Source organism: Lytechinus variegatus, chromosome 8, assembly GCF_018143015.1.
Source record: "Lytechinus variegatus isolate NC3 chromosome 8, Lvar_3.0, whole genome shotgun sequence".
NCBI classification, from domain to species: Eukaryota; Metazoa; Echinodermata; class Echinoidea; order Temnopleuroida; family Toxopneustidae; genus Lytechinus; species Lytechinus variegatus.
Genome location: NC_054747.1, coordinates 36,755,664 through 36,772,568, shown reverse-complemented (window position 1 = coordinate 36,772,568; position 16,905 = coordinate 36,755,664). Strand labels below are relative to the sequence as shown.

At 38.9% G+C, this 16,905-nt stretch overlaps 1 protein-coding gene across 1 annotated transcript in view; it reads right to left on the bottom strand.

Moving 5' to 3' along the window:
- Window positions 1–2,221: 2,221 nt before the first annotated feature.
- The window catches only part of LOC121420449 (5-hydroxytryptamine receptor 6-like), a 42,575-nt gene continuing 27,891 nt past the window's right edge, over window positions 2,222–16,905 (bottom strand). The window contains exons 2-3 of the mRNA XM_041615091.1: window positions 13,502–15,324; window positions 2,222–3,526 (exon numbers count right to left, since the gene is read on the bottom strand). Coding sequence (XP_041471025.1) covers window positions 2,404–3,489 — 1,086 coding nt within the window. The 5' untranslated portion in view covers window positions 3,490–3,526; window positions 13,502–15,324 and the 3' untranslated portion in view covers window positions 2,222–2,403. The remainder of the gene's footprint in view (window positions 3,527–13,501; window positions 15,325–16,905) is intronic.

Sequence of the window (16,905 nt, the reverse complement as noted above, 5' to 3'; positions counted from 1 at the left end):
ATGTCTAATAAGGATGATAGCATAGTCAAAGATTTGAACATAGGAATCCGTGTGATGATTTAGAACATTACACAGTATGATATTCCAAGTCTCAATATTAACATCGAATTTTACTACATTTTATTCTGAAATCGGGTCGCAGACCAATCTTAAGGTGTGCGGTCGCCTTGAGAGGTACCAGAGGCTTGGCACAATCCCTTCTCTCAAGTCAACAGTCAAGGTGCTTACATTGTATCATGTTACAAAGTAATAATGTAATACACCGAGTCACACTTTATGTACCTGACTTGAGACGGCTGTCTGTGAAAACAAAACCATTAGCTGCCAATTAGCATATCATACACACAATCGGAGTTGTTACGAACTAAAGAGTTAATGGACCGTATTCTGCATGAAGTCAGGTTTAACTTAGACCATGGTCTAACTCTGTGCTAAAATTATGGGAAGCCAAATGTGTCTATTTTTTTATTAAGTTGTACGTTTCTTACGCTTACCGTGCTATTTCCTGATTCGTCGCTGGTAAAGACAATCATCTATTTATACTTCATAGAAAATTATGAATGATTTGAGAGCCAATTGACCTGAAATATGATATCTTTACTGCTAGTGATTTATGTAACTATTGGCTATCCATACTCAAACCACAACTCTAAACCTTGGTTGAAGTTACACCCTACTTCAGAATACGAGCCAATGAGTCCATATTCTGAAGTCGGGTTTAAGTTAAACTCAGGTTTAAAGTTGTGGTTTTAAGTATGGCAAATTGTTACATAAATCATAATAGAGATATCATATTTCAGCTACTTTGGCTCTCAAATCATTCATAATTGTCTAGGAAGTGTAAATCGGTGATTGTCTTCCCCATCGATGAATCAGGAAAGAGCAGAGTAAACATAAGAAATGTACAACCTAATTAAAATTTGATACTTTTGGCTTCCCATACTTAACCACAACCCTTAACCTGGGTTAAAGTTAAACCCGACAATACGAGCCAATGAGTCCATGGGTATTTTCGTTTGTTCACCCCATCTAGACGCCTATCGATGGTCATTGCCGGTGATATTATGGATAATTACTATTATTATTATCTGTTTGGCGTCACCTGTGCCTGGGAGGCGAAAAGTGAACTGAATCACTATGACCCGCAGGTCTCTCCTCCCGATATAACGGATGGGGGGGGGGGGGGGTGCAGGTGGACCACTACACCGGGGTTTCCCCCTACACTTATCCGAGTAGCATGAATAGTGCAGTGGGTTTTTAACATGCAAAGGTGGCGACTCTCCTCTACACGGGGCCTCCATTTAACGTCCTATCCGACGGAACGGAGTGTTTTCCATTGTAACATAGCCTGCATCTATTATACTATATATCGGTCATATAAGCATGGGAAATTAACATAGACTGGTGTTAGTACTTGGTGATTCAGTAACACATCCACGAACATTTAATTTAACCCGTACATTTTATATTTGCCACTTTTTTGTTGTTGAATAAACAAAACAATACAAACTGAAAAAAATAAAACAAATGGATTCTCCATACATGAAAGATATGACTCTTCTTCGCAACGAGGAAAGCACACATAATCAGCAGCCGTACATCAAAAATTGTTGGAATCATTCCGAAATGCCTGAAAAATATATATGCTAATGTTTTGTGCGACAAAATCTATGAATGTGAAAATATGTATATGAATTGGACAGGACTTTTGTTGGACATTACACGGGTTTTCGACTTCTATGTGAGAGGGCAACTGAGAACTGACAAATGTATATATTTTGAAACAAGTCTTTACGTTTATCCCTGATAAGCTATATAAATCTTACCCTGCATGTAGAACTATGATAAAATCGTTATCTCTTTTGGTATGCCACTCAGCAAGATATGATAATATTGACTTGAATTGTTCATAAATAAAGGTGGGATGTCAATAAATGTACTGGATTAATAGATAAAATAACAAATACAAAAATAAGGGAGATTGACAGAGTTTGGTCGAAACGGAAACTAATGATTTTCTTTTTATTTAATATGTGATAGCCCTCCAGCTAATCATTAAAATTGGGTCAAATTTAAGTTTTATCACGGACCCCTGGGGGCCGTTTCATAAAGCTGTTCGAAATTTAAGAGTGACTTTAAGAACGACTGGTGAACCTTTCTTACGCGCTGCATAATCATCAATGAACATTTAATAGTGAATATCATTTACCACAAGAAAAGATCACCAGTCGTTTTTAAAGTCGATCTTAACCTACGAACAACTTTATGAAACGTGCCCCTAAATCCAATAGAGCGTTATCTTGATAAGTCCTTTATACATACTCCATTAAAGTAAGTCCAAATATAACTAATTTCACACACTTGAAAATGATAAATACTCTAATAAACGACTGTTGTCCAAGACTATAATGCTGCTTCCGAGTGCAATGCAGCTGACGCGGCAACAGATCCGTTGGTCACCCATTTTTCATGACGTCGCTTGAAACATTTCCGAACTTCTTTGACGACAGCGCGCCGATACGAAGTACACATGAATAAATATATGAAAGCATTAATCCAACTATTACATAATGCAGGGAAAGACACGAGGGTTCCCCATGCCGGTGGAATATGGGCGTTGAATATTACAGCTGCCACCATTGTACACATAAGGGGGAGCCACGTGACGAAGAAAGCCGAAGTTAGTACGAGAATCGTCCGAACGCCCTTGAGACGGTCGGTGGTGTAACGAACAGCGGTCGGGGACATGTTGGCAAGTTCGCGAGTCTTTTGGATGGTGATTATCATAAGGCGAATGTTTACGAAGAGAAGAATGGAGGCGGGGATGATGAAAGAGACTATGATGATTATAATGAGGGGACGGACCGGGTCTGTACTGTCTAAGTAGAGTAACGCACACAATGTGGTGTTTTCAATGGGACTTGGAAGATTTCTTGCTTCGAGCATCGTGAGGGACAAAAGCGCGCCAAGCAATAACACGCACGCAAGAACGATGCGCGCCCTCTTCTGTGTCATGATAGTCGGGTAGCGAAGCGGTTTCACTATTGTCAAGAAGCGATCTACACTAACTAAACACAGACACAGGAGTGCTTGACATGACACCATGGTGTATACAATGGCTATGACGTCACACGACGCGTGCGACAGAGGCCAGTTTCCAAAGATAGCCAACACCATTTCCGTCGGGCAACAGATTAAACCCGACAACAGGTCCACCACCGCCAGAGCACTCAGGAAGAACCGCGTATTGTCACTGAAGCAATCCAAAGGCTTCCTCATGATGTACAAGTTCAATGCGTTGCAGAATATGATGAGAAGAAACGCGAAGGCGTACAAGGCTAGTGCAATGATGGTGATATGGAATTCCACGTAGCTAGTCACTTCTTCGGCATATTCCGTGGAGTTTGGTAGTTCCGTCGACGGCCAAAGGGTCACATAGAGCTCGCTGGAATTGGGTTTGTTGACAGCTATCTCGTTGGCGTCCATCATGCCTTTTGTCGTGCTGAAGGTTTAACTTCACAGTCAACTGCAGATAGAAATAATGAACAAGAGAATGGGGTTATTAGTCAACACCTCCGAAGCAATTGAACGGTAGGATCGTGCCCAGAGGTGGCAGAGCGTCAGGCTCATACAATGGAAGTGGAGGGGCACCTACTGTTTGGCAGACAAAAGGTGCTCCTCCATTTTCTTTGTCCGAGCCTGATGTTCCGCTGCCTCTGATTCTTCTTCTTCATGAAGCCATCAGGCATGGTGGCAGGGTTCCATGACATTTGCTCTGGCGACAAGTGCTCCGCTTTAAATTCCACACACCAATCGAATGACCAACTTCGACCCTGTCTTGACCACTGTGCCCCACCCTAAACATAAAACCATATTACAACCCTAACCCTACATCTTAGAGGAACTTAAGCTCGGAGCAATTATCGCATGAGCAAATGTCGTGTCACCGGTGGCAGTGTTTCAGTGGTATAGAACGCCCGAATCAGTGGCGGACCGTGACCCGCAGGAGACAAAGCATTGGAGGGGCACTGTATTGCAAGTGAACAATGCTGTGCCCCTCCAATGCTTTGTCTCCTCCGGGTCACGGATATGAATGGGAAGGCACGGGTTCGATTACCGGTCAAACAAACCACAGACTGTGGACAAGAATCTTCTACAATCTTGTCAGGTGCTCGATGTATCATAATGGAATAGGGTAATAATGACACATCATAATTATGCTATACCCGCTGGGTAAACAGTACATAAGTGCTGTAGTGGCTGCCCTGGATATGAATTGTTGACCTTCATAGCATCCTTATTGTCTGTAAATTGACATTCTACTAAAATCAGCTTGATTAAGCAAGTACACTGAAAAAAACTACGGGATTGATTTAACACCAGCTCGGAATCTATTATGTCCACACCACAGAAGTGTGAAACAACACCAGTTACTGTAGGTTTTGGTCTAACATCAGATAGGTGTTTATACAACACCAATTAGTATTTAAACAGCATTGGTTTGATTCAAAACTGGTGTTGTTTCAACACTTCTCTGGTGTGGACATTATATACATTCCGGGCTGGTGTTAAATCAACACCGGAGTTTCTGCAGTGTATAGATGTACGTGGAGATACAGAAGTCAAGAAACCAAATCAATGCAAAGGAGCAAAGCACAATTCCATCCACTTAATTTCAAGGTTACCTGAAACATGAGTTGCATGCAGACCAATGACTAAAGTAGTGACGTGCTGAATTTAAGGGCTCATTATTTTTATCAACGAAAATTGCCTGGATGCAGCACACCTCGAATCAATCATCTTAAGTGCAAGGTTTGCAATTCAGTGCATACCTAGTGCGGAAGTGACGATGTATTCATCTTATGAGCATCATTAATTTTTCAAACATGATCCGCTAATTGATCTTGTAGATATTGAAAATATGTCTAATTCATGTCGACATTAAAACGTGCATTTTTATTGCTAATCGAAAAATGCAGTGTTGATGTTGCAAGTCTTGTTGGTACTTCTCTCAGGTCAGTTGCCGCTCGGTCTATACACACCCTGTCTACTTTTCATTTGGTCTAGTCACATATTTCGTTCTTTATTTATTTCAACACAGCAAGACCTAGGCAGCAAAAGCTGTTTCGTTAGGACCATGCATAAAAATTGCAACCATTGAAACACAAGGTCACATAATATAGCAGCATATACACATAGAATATGAATTCAAATGTGAAATATGCATAAAACGTAAAATAGAAAGTAAAAGTAGCGTGTTTTAGCATCCATTTCGCACAAGCTTTCTACAACGTTCAGTATCTATTGAAATGCCTGTCAAATCGCAATGGACAGATTAGAGGTCATTATCGAAAGTTGGTGGACCGGGGCAGCACATCGTCTTCAGATTCGGACCGGAAGTAAAAATGCAAATACGTCGTTCATTACGACACTGCCGTTTTGATTTACCGATTTCCGACAAAAGCTGCTTTGTTACACAGCCAAAACTGTGGTGTTAACCGGTGTACATAGAGGACCACACCAGTTATTTTACACCGGCGTTAAATTGGTGGTGATAGTTTTACACCTACAGGTGTTATTACAAGACCTATGGTTGTTACATTTACACTCTTTGGTGTTATGTTCAATCTCTAGGGTGTTATTTTAACACCTCAGGGTGTGGTTCTCTATTAACATCAATTGGTGTCAGTGTTAACACCACAGTTTTTACAGTGTATGAAGGTCTTTTGGCAAAAGATTATCAGCATTATAGAAAGCGTCTGGGAAGTGATTGCTTAAATGTACTGATATAATCTCGTCTCTGCTAACCAATTCGTCTAAATTGACAAACAGCCCCTTTATCATTTTGCCCGTTTCTAATTTTCTATACACATTTCGTATTTTATTCAATGGTCTATAAGCAATGTCTATAATGATCAGATATAGACTTAGGCTGATTTCTTAAAGAAGAATCCAGCCTTGGTCATAAAATGTTGTGTTGAAAAGGAGAAAAATGAATAAAACAGAATGATAAAAGTTTGAAAGAAATCGGACAAGCAATACGAAAGTTATGACTGTTTTTAAAGTCTTTCCACGTATTAACAGTACTAATCAATAGAATCAGCCCTCCGAAATTGCATACCCATATCTATTTACATCCAGTACTAGTAATGGAATCAGACTAACAGTATGACTAAGAGTTTAACCGAGATCCTTCCATTTCACCTCGCCGTATGGAGGGGCGAGGGGAGGAGGAGGAGAAGGGTAACAAATTCATCGCACGCACCACGAACCGTCCTCTCTGCGCACTTCGATGCGAAAGTTAGTTTTGCAAAGAACGCATTAAAAAAGAAGGTTTTTTAAAACCAGCAATTAGTGCACCTACAAGGAGAGCAAATTATTTACCGGTGTCTTTGTTCGATAGTTCAGGTTCCAAAGTTTTATCCCGTATCTTTACATTTTCTTGAAGTGAATTATTTACGTCACAGTGGGCATCGTAACAAAGAGAGGATGGTTCGTGGTGAAATCGCGAGTCGCGATAGCGCACTGCTTCTGCGCAGAGAGGACGTTTCGTGGGGCGTGCGTCGAATTGTTAAGAACCACCTTATCACGCTAGCTTTGGTGCAGTCAAACTAACGAAACCAACTGCAAACTGCTCGCTGGCCCGTCATCGTCATAACGGGACAAGTTTTGCTGTTCTGGGTCTCGTAACAAATTAATCGCTAATTTGAAAGAGTAATTCTGATTGGTTGCTAGTAAGTCCACTTCGCAAAATGCGCATGCAACGCTGATCTTGATAGGCCAATTCGTTTGTTTAACGAGGCCCTGGGTCGGTATTGCCGGTGTGACAGTAACATCCCTCAAGCCACTTTATAAAACCTCGTTTTCCTCCTTTCCTTTACTCTATTTGAATTAATGGATGACCCTAAAACTTCGTATCATGTCCTAAAATATGTCTGATGGGCGTTTCAATAACGAAAATACAAAGTTGATTGTCACTAGACTTGCAAGGGCACGCGCGCCTGTCACCGAAACAATAATATATACAAACATCAAGGTGAGTTATGAAGACGGGAGCGGGTCTTTCATGGGCTGAGTCCATGACGGGAGGAACAGGGTGGTTAATTAACCGCCACAAGGTGTTGTGCCGGTGTTTGTCGACGATCGACCCATTATCGATTCGCCCATTAGCAAATCGACACAAGGCCAATATATGTCTGGAGTGATTTCCTTTTCGTTGGAAAGCATAATCAGTCTGAGATTAGCTGTAATCCACTCGAACGAAGGCATGACATTTCTCACTCCTTTCTTCTGAGCATATGAGATATGGGGTACGTGTGAAGGTTCTCTGAATATTTTCATCTCTGAATAATGCAAAGTATTCATCATCTAGAATAAATTGGCCCTACAGTTGGTCCATCATTATCATATGCTTTATCTATATGGTCGCATTTCATAAGTTGGGTATGCAAAAAGGGTGGCGTATGAACAATTTTCCACACAGTGCCATGGAAAAATTGTTGCTACATCACAGCATCTTGACCAAATTTATTGAGTAATATCTCATTTTGAAGCTAGAACTATAGGCTAAATATATTACTATGAATTAGATCAATAACATGTCAGGAACAAAAACTATAGCACATTAAGTTTGAAGTAACAGGGGTGGCGGAGCCGGTGGATGCGGTAAATGATAAAATATTAATTAAACCTAATTAACAACTTACTATAATATGTAATATGACTGTTATCCTCATATTTCTGGGCGTTTTAAAGCAGGGAACAACTAAATGTCATAAAAATTTGGTAATTTTGAAAATATGCAGCAATGGAATACATGTGTGTGTCAGCTCTGATCTGCAACCTTATCAATTAGTAAACCGGAGAGATTTGGTTAATTATCTAATTTGTAATCTTAATTTTTAGTACAAATGTTGTGTATCATTGCAACAAACATTTCTACCCATGATGTTGTCATTTTGCCAAGCATATAAATACAGTGACAGGTATTTTGGGGGCAAAAATATGAAATTAAATACTGTTAATTCGTTAGTATAATTAATATGCATAAAATAATAGATAACTATTCGATTTTGGTACAGATTTAATTATTGATGTTTAAAGATTATAACTGCAAAATACTAGGTTGATCCAACGTTGCATTAACTTTTGACACCATTTTATGTGCAGCAGGTCCAGTCTGAGAAAAACACATTTCAAAATTCACATTTACATTGACGTCTATGTAATAATTAGCTGTTAATTAATCATTTTAAGGAAAAATAAAGGTATTCGAGACTTAAAACTTTTTCATTATTTAGAGAATGGTAATAGCTATAACATATCAAAAAATAAACATTTTGACCATTTTTACGGCCCTGTTCGCGAAATTGGACCACCTTATGACATGCGACCATAAACAATGAAGTGTCGAAAAGCCAAATTCAAAATAATTTTGCCACCGTTTCCACCTTCAATTAATCCCAATTATCTGTATGATGTTGTCGACTAATAAAACAGGTTTTAGTTCGTATATACACATAATCTTAGTTTATTGCTCCTTTTTCTTATTTTTTTAATTCCTTTTTTTTAATGTCTCTTGGTATCTTGTCACATCTTTGGCTATTGTATTGTCTGTCAACTTGTAAAAAAGGAGTCAATCGCGAAAACTCTTTGGCCAATGTTGATCTCCCATGACTCCATTTGATATTCGTATAAAATCATTATATTATTTAATTAATTTGTATGATTGTCAAGTTTGTGTGTGGATATATCATGGTATAATTGTGCGTACTGCTTTTTCATAATTATAATACAATATCATAACGGACAGCTACAGAAATATGACGAATGAAACGGGTTACAAATATTTTTGTTCTACATGCTGATGTTAAGCCTCATCAATGCTTAATTGTAAGCTATTCATATAGCACCGATAATGTCAGATTAGCCATTACTACGGTATCTCACTTTATTTAAACTGAATTGAAATCTCGTTGCTATTTGAGAGGACTCACCACTGCTCCTGTGCTGTAGTGGTTCATGCACGCGTGGTCTAAAATCTACATCATTATTGGTCTATTAAAGATAAATTCCAGTTTTGGTAACGATCTCAAAATGACTTTTTACAGAATCTAATATAACGACACCCAAGTGTCTGTTTGTATGAATAAAAAATATGTGCCAAAGGATTCTGGAAGAAATTGTGTAATTGCTGAGAAATAAGCAAAATAAGCGCGGATTCGGTCACTTCCGTCGGGTCTTTATTCCAGCAATAATAATACACTGTCCCACGTGTCCATATCTGTGTTGGCGATCTTCAGTGTGATCGTATTTCAGCTTAGATTTTCTGATTTTTACAAAGTTCAGTTTATGTAACTGTACCAGATCTAGATCCACGATGATATAGTCATACCTAACCTTGATTTTACAGACTTTCTCACGAAATTGGAGTTTTACTGCAACTACTTTCATTTAGCTTTAACGAGAAGGTATAATGACCATTTCGCTGCAGCCGAAGTGAGATTGATTATTGCTAGATTTAGGAATATTGATTACAGTATACCTAAACTAATAAGATTAGCCCACTGGATGCAAAAGATCTGATTATAGTGCAAATTAGACGGAATTAATTTGCAGATCGTGTCAGCGCTAAATGAAAATTAGCACATGGCATCTCGATCGAGATCTCAGCGATGAAGATGGGAGCGTCACAAGTGTGTCCTTCAAGTAACATGACGTCATGAGCATCATGAGCTGGGAATAATAACCAATATAGCCTTCTTTGATACTGTGATAATGACAGGTTTATATACATTTCCATGGCAACCGAAAAACTGTTACCGAAGAATTGCAAACTAAACACAGGCTTTTAATACCTAATTGCATGAAATGTTAAACTATAACCATTCTCGCAGTATGTCTCGTCAATCTCGCAAAACTGAGTAGTTCAACATGTTCAATATTTAGATTGTACCGTACTGATCATCTTACACTAGATGGTTCACGATCAACAGGTCCCACTGGCAAATCATGGAAAATCCATACCGGTTCTAAGGTTAAATATAGAAGACTAGTACCCCGTAGTACCCCCGTAACATAGCCTGATCTCTCGCGTTTCACCGTGCACTAGATTTCACCATTCACCATTAAGAAGAATTGAAGACACGCGTAATATTGATCCACCCAGCCATCGAGACTGACCGAGACAGACATTTGCCAAGTTCGACAAATTCACTCAATTAGGAATTAAAAGATAAAACAATATAGACCAAATCTTGTTTCACATTATTAGGAAGATTATTGTGTGCTTCAGATGTTTGCAAATTATTTGACTGATGGACATGTATGTATTTTTTTTTATTGTTACCATATTCCAGTACTTTAGTTTATGCTTTTTGTTACAATATGTTAATGTTTTATACTAACTATAGGACCCCATTGGAAATAAGCCTTCAGGCTTTCATGGGCTATCCTGTCAAGGTATTCCTCAATTTCGTTGTAATCTCCTGTGATATTCTTGACGAATAAAATCAATCAATCAATCAATCAAACATGCTTTATTGACATTCATATGGAAGTCTGACGGTCGCTATGGGAATGTATCCCAACCCGTCAATATCACACTATATAACGAGGCTATAATTGTTACTATCTCACGTTTATGACGTCACGTCATCTGAAGGACCCACTCTCGACGATTCAAACTTCAACGGCGCGATCTCGAGATAAAATCCAGTGCTGCATTTCATGTCACGCTGACGCGACCAGCCACTGTCGGCATCAATGTAAAAAGGGAACGAGAGAGGATAGCAGAAAACATGTAAAATAATCTGACCCGGCATGGTGAGCACGAGTTCAATATATTACGCCCGGTGGTATATAATAAGGACTAATGTGGAGCGGTATACCCTTTTACCTTTTTTTTGTCCATGTTTTTACAGATCCGTTCCGATGCGCAGCGGGATTTTTCAATTTTACTTTAACTTTTGGATACCGTTGTCCTACATGTAGGTAGGGACAGTCCTTATTCCTTCCCATACCACGTTATCTTAACTCAATTAAAATCAATATTTTCGTGATAACATCGCAGTGATGTCTTCCACTCTTCCACAACAAGTACCGAAGTCATTCCATATTGAATAACCATAAGTCCATAACATATTTCTTGTTCTGGGAAACAATGTATTCGTTATCGATGGACAAAAATAAATCTATTCATCTGGACTTACTTGTTGAAGCAGAGGACAGTTTCACGTCCGATCCGGGACGCTTCTTCCTCTGCTTCAACAAGTAAGTCCAGATGAATAGATTTATTTTTTCCATCGATATTTGACTTTCCTGGATGAATCAAAACATACATCAATGTATTCGTTAAAATTTGTATTCCAGATGTATTTGCTGGGGCATATTATCATTTTTTTTGACATTATGGTTTATGATTCTTTTTAACAGGAATAACGAAGCATGGTCTATCTGAGGAGAGGCACGTAACCAAAGTTGTTAATCACAGTGAAAGTTTGAAGACTGTTTTAGAGGCAAATCCTTCCAGTATTTTGGAAGCAACAAATCATTATCATCACTATTATCATTGTGACTATCATCATAAATATTGCTTATTGGCACTGGCGTAAATCCTTGCGTAACACCTGTTGTTCAGGGGGATGATCTGTTGTTCCACCCCCCCCCCCTGAACATTAGGAGTGACGCAAGGATTTACGCCAGTGCTTATTTGGATTCCTTTTCTTTCTTCATCGCCATTATTCTCATTATCATGAATACGATTCATGTTTCTTTTATTTGATTACAATCATGACTATTATTTATATCATTAGTAAGATAACTTTCGAGCAAGGAGGTCGATTTGCTGTGTCGTAAGCTGGCAAGAATGGATTTAATAGACTGTTGGAGGTTATTTGCATTCATCCGAAACTAATAACATTTTCTATATAATTATACCCTTTTTCGTGAAGATCAAATTTCTCCCTTGAGTAGAATAGTACACCATACGATATGAGAAGCTGGTATTGATAGCTTGATTAACGATATTTTTACGAGTTCATTTTTGAACGAAATATCATCTGGATTTTACTGGGCAGTGTTTTTGAATTTATCAAGCGGCAAACTTACGAGTTGATAACGCAGATTGGTATCTTCGGGGACAAACTAAATGCAAGAGACTATCTATTTTCTTCAACTTGTTTTTACCTTTATGATTAAAGGGTGTCCTCGTTACAAGCTGTGCTTTTAGAGTTGTCACCTCCAATGTACTGTAATTTTCCTAAATGTCTTAATGTAAATAGTGCTAAGCCTATGGACAAATAATGGAGGTACATGTAGCGTTCTACCTCCATGGAAAACATAACTGTTATTAACTTCAACTCTGGGACAGGCATTTCATTTATTTCCACAGAATGCGAGGAATTAGGGCCGGAGTTGAAAAGAGTTTTATGAACACCATAAAGATAAACCAATTTTTGATAAAATCGGTAGAAATACCGTTGGGGCAGACCGATGATATTCCCTACTGACACCAAGAGCTTAGAAAATTCTTCGATATTACTTTTCGAGTGCGATTCCCGCTTTTGTTGTATCATCACTGTGCGTACCTTCAGGGGATTCCATGATAGATCGTTTATTTTCCGCAACTTTTCGATGCTTTCTAATAAAAACAATACAGATCTCAATTCCATATACATCAATCATTTCCCAAAATAAGCACACACGTTAGACCTGAAGATTCTGAGGAGATTGTATAATCATGAAAAAAAGAGATAAGTATCCAACTAAACAATGTGAGCGCGAACCGCGAGCCGAAATTCTATTATAGTAACGTGAAAAGGTACTCAATTAGGACTGTTTTTTAGTGACTAATGAAGAGGATACAAGTATTACCAATTAAATAATGAGAGTGAGAAGCGCGAGCTCAATATTCTGATATTCCGACCTGAAAACTGGACAGTCTATAAGCGCGTTAGCTTAATTTTCTTATATACTGACATGATAAAGGAGCATTTTGACAAATTTTGGTAAGAATTTCCAATGAGAATAGGTAACTCACAAATCAAACAATACGAGCGCGCAGCGCGAGCTGAAATTTTTGATATTTTTGTGTAAATCAAAAAAAATATTGAAAGCTTGATGTGCGAGCTAAAATATTGTGTGCAAATTGATTTCAGAACTGGATATATAAGTGCCATTTAATACTCTTAAATGGGATTCATTACACAGGCAATGCGAGCGCGAAGCGCGAGTGAAAATTTGTATATAAAGTCTATTTTCAAATTCTTCCCCTCACTTTTTTGGGTTTCTAGCTTTGGGGTCGGGCCGGCCGTTACGAGGCTGTAAATTACACATCATGGGTATGATACCTCTTTCTTAATTTTCTTTCTGTTTTTTCATAGTTTCTATGAAGTTAAAGCGTACACTTTTTTTCTGCAGTCAAAAAATAGGGGGGGGGGGGGGGGGGGGGCCGGGGCCGGCTCGGCCCCCTCCTGGATCCGCGCCTGTTGCCAATGCTTACCTTTTAATTTTTCTGGCGTTCGAAATGGGTTAATCCATTAGATGATATTCACTAGACAGGCCTGCACTAGACATGACAGTTGGAAATCTAAATAAATCCAAAATTCCAAGTATTTTCCTTCGTCGTCTTTTCAGATTAAAAAAAATCAATGTTCCTCCTCAATGCTTAATATCTGGTGGGACTTGAATGGAAAAGCGGATGAGAGTGCTTGAGTATTCAACAGCGTCGCTCTCTATAAGTGATGCCTTCTTCAAGTCCTGCTGTAAGACAAGAATCACTAGTACTTTCACGCCCCTCCTCGACGCTGGGAAGATGATAAGTGAATCACAGAGAAAGTACCCTGATGGGCAGATTCATTAACACCATCGAAGGCACAATTCACAATCCATCACCGATGATAACATCAACAGCTTTTCAACGATATAACCAATCATGTCTGCATGCGCCAGAAAACGAAGAAGCAAATGAATCCTTGAAGCAGGGAAGGCCGCCCGCCGAAGAAGAGACGGCAGATCCCGAAAACACAACCGCAATCGTCAACCCCACTTCATCTACTGAACCAACGATCGCATTATCCTACAATGTTGGATGATACCCAAGGGCCACTCGATCCAAGTTTCTCCTAATGTTTAATCAGAAAGGGTAGTGAGGCCGAACCTTCTATCCATTATTCCAGCATTAGGTCATCATCATCGAGGCTCCAGAGGAAAGTGGACGCATAAACATCTCGTATTCGCCGACGGTGGGTTAATGCGTTAATGGGAGGAGCGGGTGGCCGTTGGAGGTTGGGATCATCCGATACCGGTTTCGAAGCGTAGTATGAATAGAGAACACTTTAAGGGTTTTGTTCTTCACTACACACTGTCACGACCAATGCCTTTAATCAATGTGGTCATAAACTCGAGCAACTGATACCATCGTAAATGAACGGGAAATATGGAAAATTCAGAACAGTTTCAATGTTTATCGAAATATTTTACAAGAAGGGCGGTAATCGACTGCCAGTGCTGGGTTTAACGAAATTACTTATAGTTGAACTTTCCAAGAAAAAATGAGTCGGCTATGAATCCAAATTTCCAATCTGAAAGCTAGAGTTAACACAAGTCCGTGAAGCCGAATATGGGAAATTCCCTAACGAGAATACATAATTGAATCAGCTGCTTTCCAAGTCAGTGTCATCATTCATAAAAGATGGATCAAGATATACGGTGAGTATGAGATTGCGCAAGCGTGACTTCTCATATAATCGCTTTGATTCGAGATATCTCCTTTATTGGTGAACTTAAACTACCTAATGCTAGTAGACTTGGATTGATAAATGTTGGCTGGCGAATTATAAAGTCTCGTGCAAAACTTCCGAGTGCTTCCACCAAACCTCCACCATGCAGGCGGACTCCCTCAAACGGCCCTCACCAACCAATAACCCTCTAGCAAATGAGCGCCGTAAATGAACACCGTCGCTTCGGAAATGCTTCCACCGTTTCCGAATGCTGCTCTCACGGATGCCCCTATCTTTTTTCCTCTTTCCCTTCTCCGGTCACAATGCTCGCTCTATTAATCCTCCGTACAAAGTCTAAATGTTCAATCACTAATCAATGCACGCTCGTCGAGTCGACTGTAAAGTATTTCAGCGTGCGACTAGCATGAATGATAAACCCGCACAAATGGCCGTCTCCAGTGACGCTCCGTGGCGTTTTAAAAATCACTTTCGTCAATCTGGATATAAATGCTGCTTCTGGATGAATGACTATCCGCACCACGCCGGTGGCGTCGCTCTCCCTTCTCACTGGATAACCCCCTTTGGTTCGCCTCCAAGGATGAATCTGGGGACGGGTAAAATGAGAGAAAAGAAGATGACAGCCAATTACAAATCTGACAATATTCTGAACGAAAAAAAAAGGTTCGGTTTCATGTCTAGCGCACCCTGCGTTCATAGATTTCCATAGGGAAAGAAGAAAGTGCAGTAGTCTGAGATGGATGAAGTATAGAATGCAGATTTTCATTTCCATTGAGAAAGATATCGATAAAAATATGAAACTAAAGGAAATGAAAAAGAAAGAAAAGTGATAAACAAACATACAGTGAGATCTTGACAGTTAAAGAGACAGAGGGAAGATTGCGAGAGTTAAATGGTAAAGAAATTGTGAAAATTTTAATTTATAAGTTGTAAAAGTGGTTTTGATGTTGGCAAAGCATTTTATGAAGAAACATTGCTTACTGCAGCGCCAATTAGAAAATGGTCTGGTGAAATGGTTTTATAGCTGGTACTCTGGATTTCGAAAACGATATAATTGTTGCGTTATTTACCAGTTTTGAAACCTACTGGACGAGTTGGGCAACGATAGACAATATCACATATGAGGTAATGATGTTTTTTATATAGAATGAAACATGTATGCAGTGTACATGGACTGTCTCACAATGCTTTGGATTTATCATAGCTATATATCGGGCTTTGCCTTTGACTTTAAACAAACCCTTATTTTACAAGCGATAAGCTATCTGTCACACACAAGACTTACAAAGATAAGCGCTCTCAATAATATTGACCTTTTACAGAAGACTGGCCTAGGATGGACGGTAAAGTTCCATATAGGACGCACTGTAGTCATTAAAGTTCATTCAGCATTTACCACTTGGACAAAATGACTATTACAGACCTCTCAAAGTGTGCATTGATTGCTGCTAAGATGAAATACGGCAAACTTACATTGTGCTCTTGATAGTTTTACAAGAAATATTAATATTGTGTTATATCTATGAAAAAAGCATTCAGATTATTTACTTTACAAAGAAAATAGCGCAGTTCTCAGAGCCATGTAACCCCCTGTTGCACCCACAAATGTAATAACGCCACAAATGTATTAACACTTTACCCACAAATGTAATAACACTTTACCCACAAATGTAATAATTTTTGATCGCCCACAAATGTAATAATGACTTTACCCACAAATGTAATAAATTTGAAGGGATTTTTGGCGAATCCGTTCTAAACTAAAATCCTATAGTAATGCGTTCATATAGCACAAAAGTGCAAAGTCTTTTTTTTCAGACCGGGTTAATAAAACATCAAAGTACAAGTCCAAAGTCTTTCTTCCAGACCCGGTTGTTTCAAAAATTATAATATAAATCCAAAGTCTTTTTTCCAGACCCGGTTGTTTAAAAAATATAATAAAAGTCCAAAGTCTTTTTTTTCCAGACCCGGTTGTTTAAAAAATTGTGATATAAGTCCAAAGTCTTTTTTCCAGACCCGGTTGTTTCAAGAATTTTAATAAGTCCAAAGTCTTTTCCCTGACCCAGTTATTTAAAAAATAATGATATTCCTGTGGAAAAAATAGGGATCGAGCTTAGTCTTTTCTCCAGACCCAGTTAATTAAAACTGGTGGAATTAATGTCTTTGT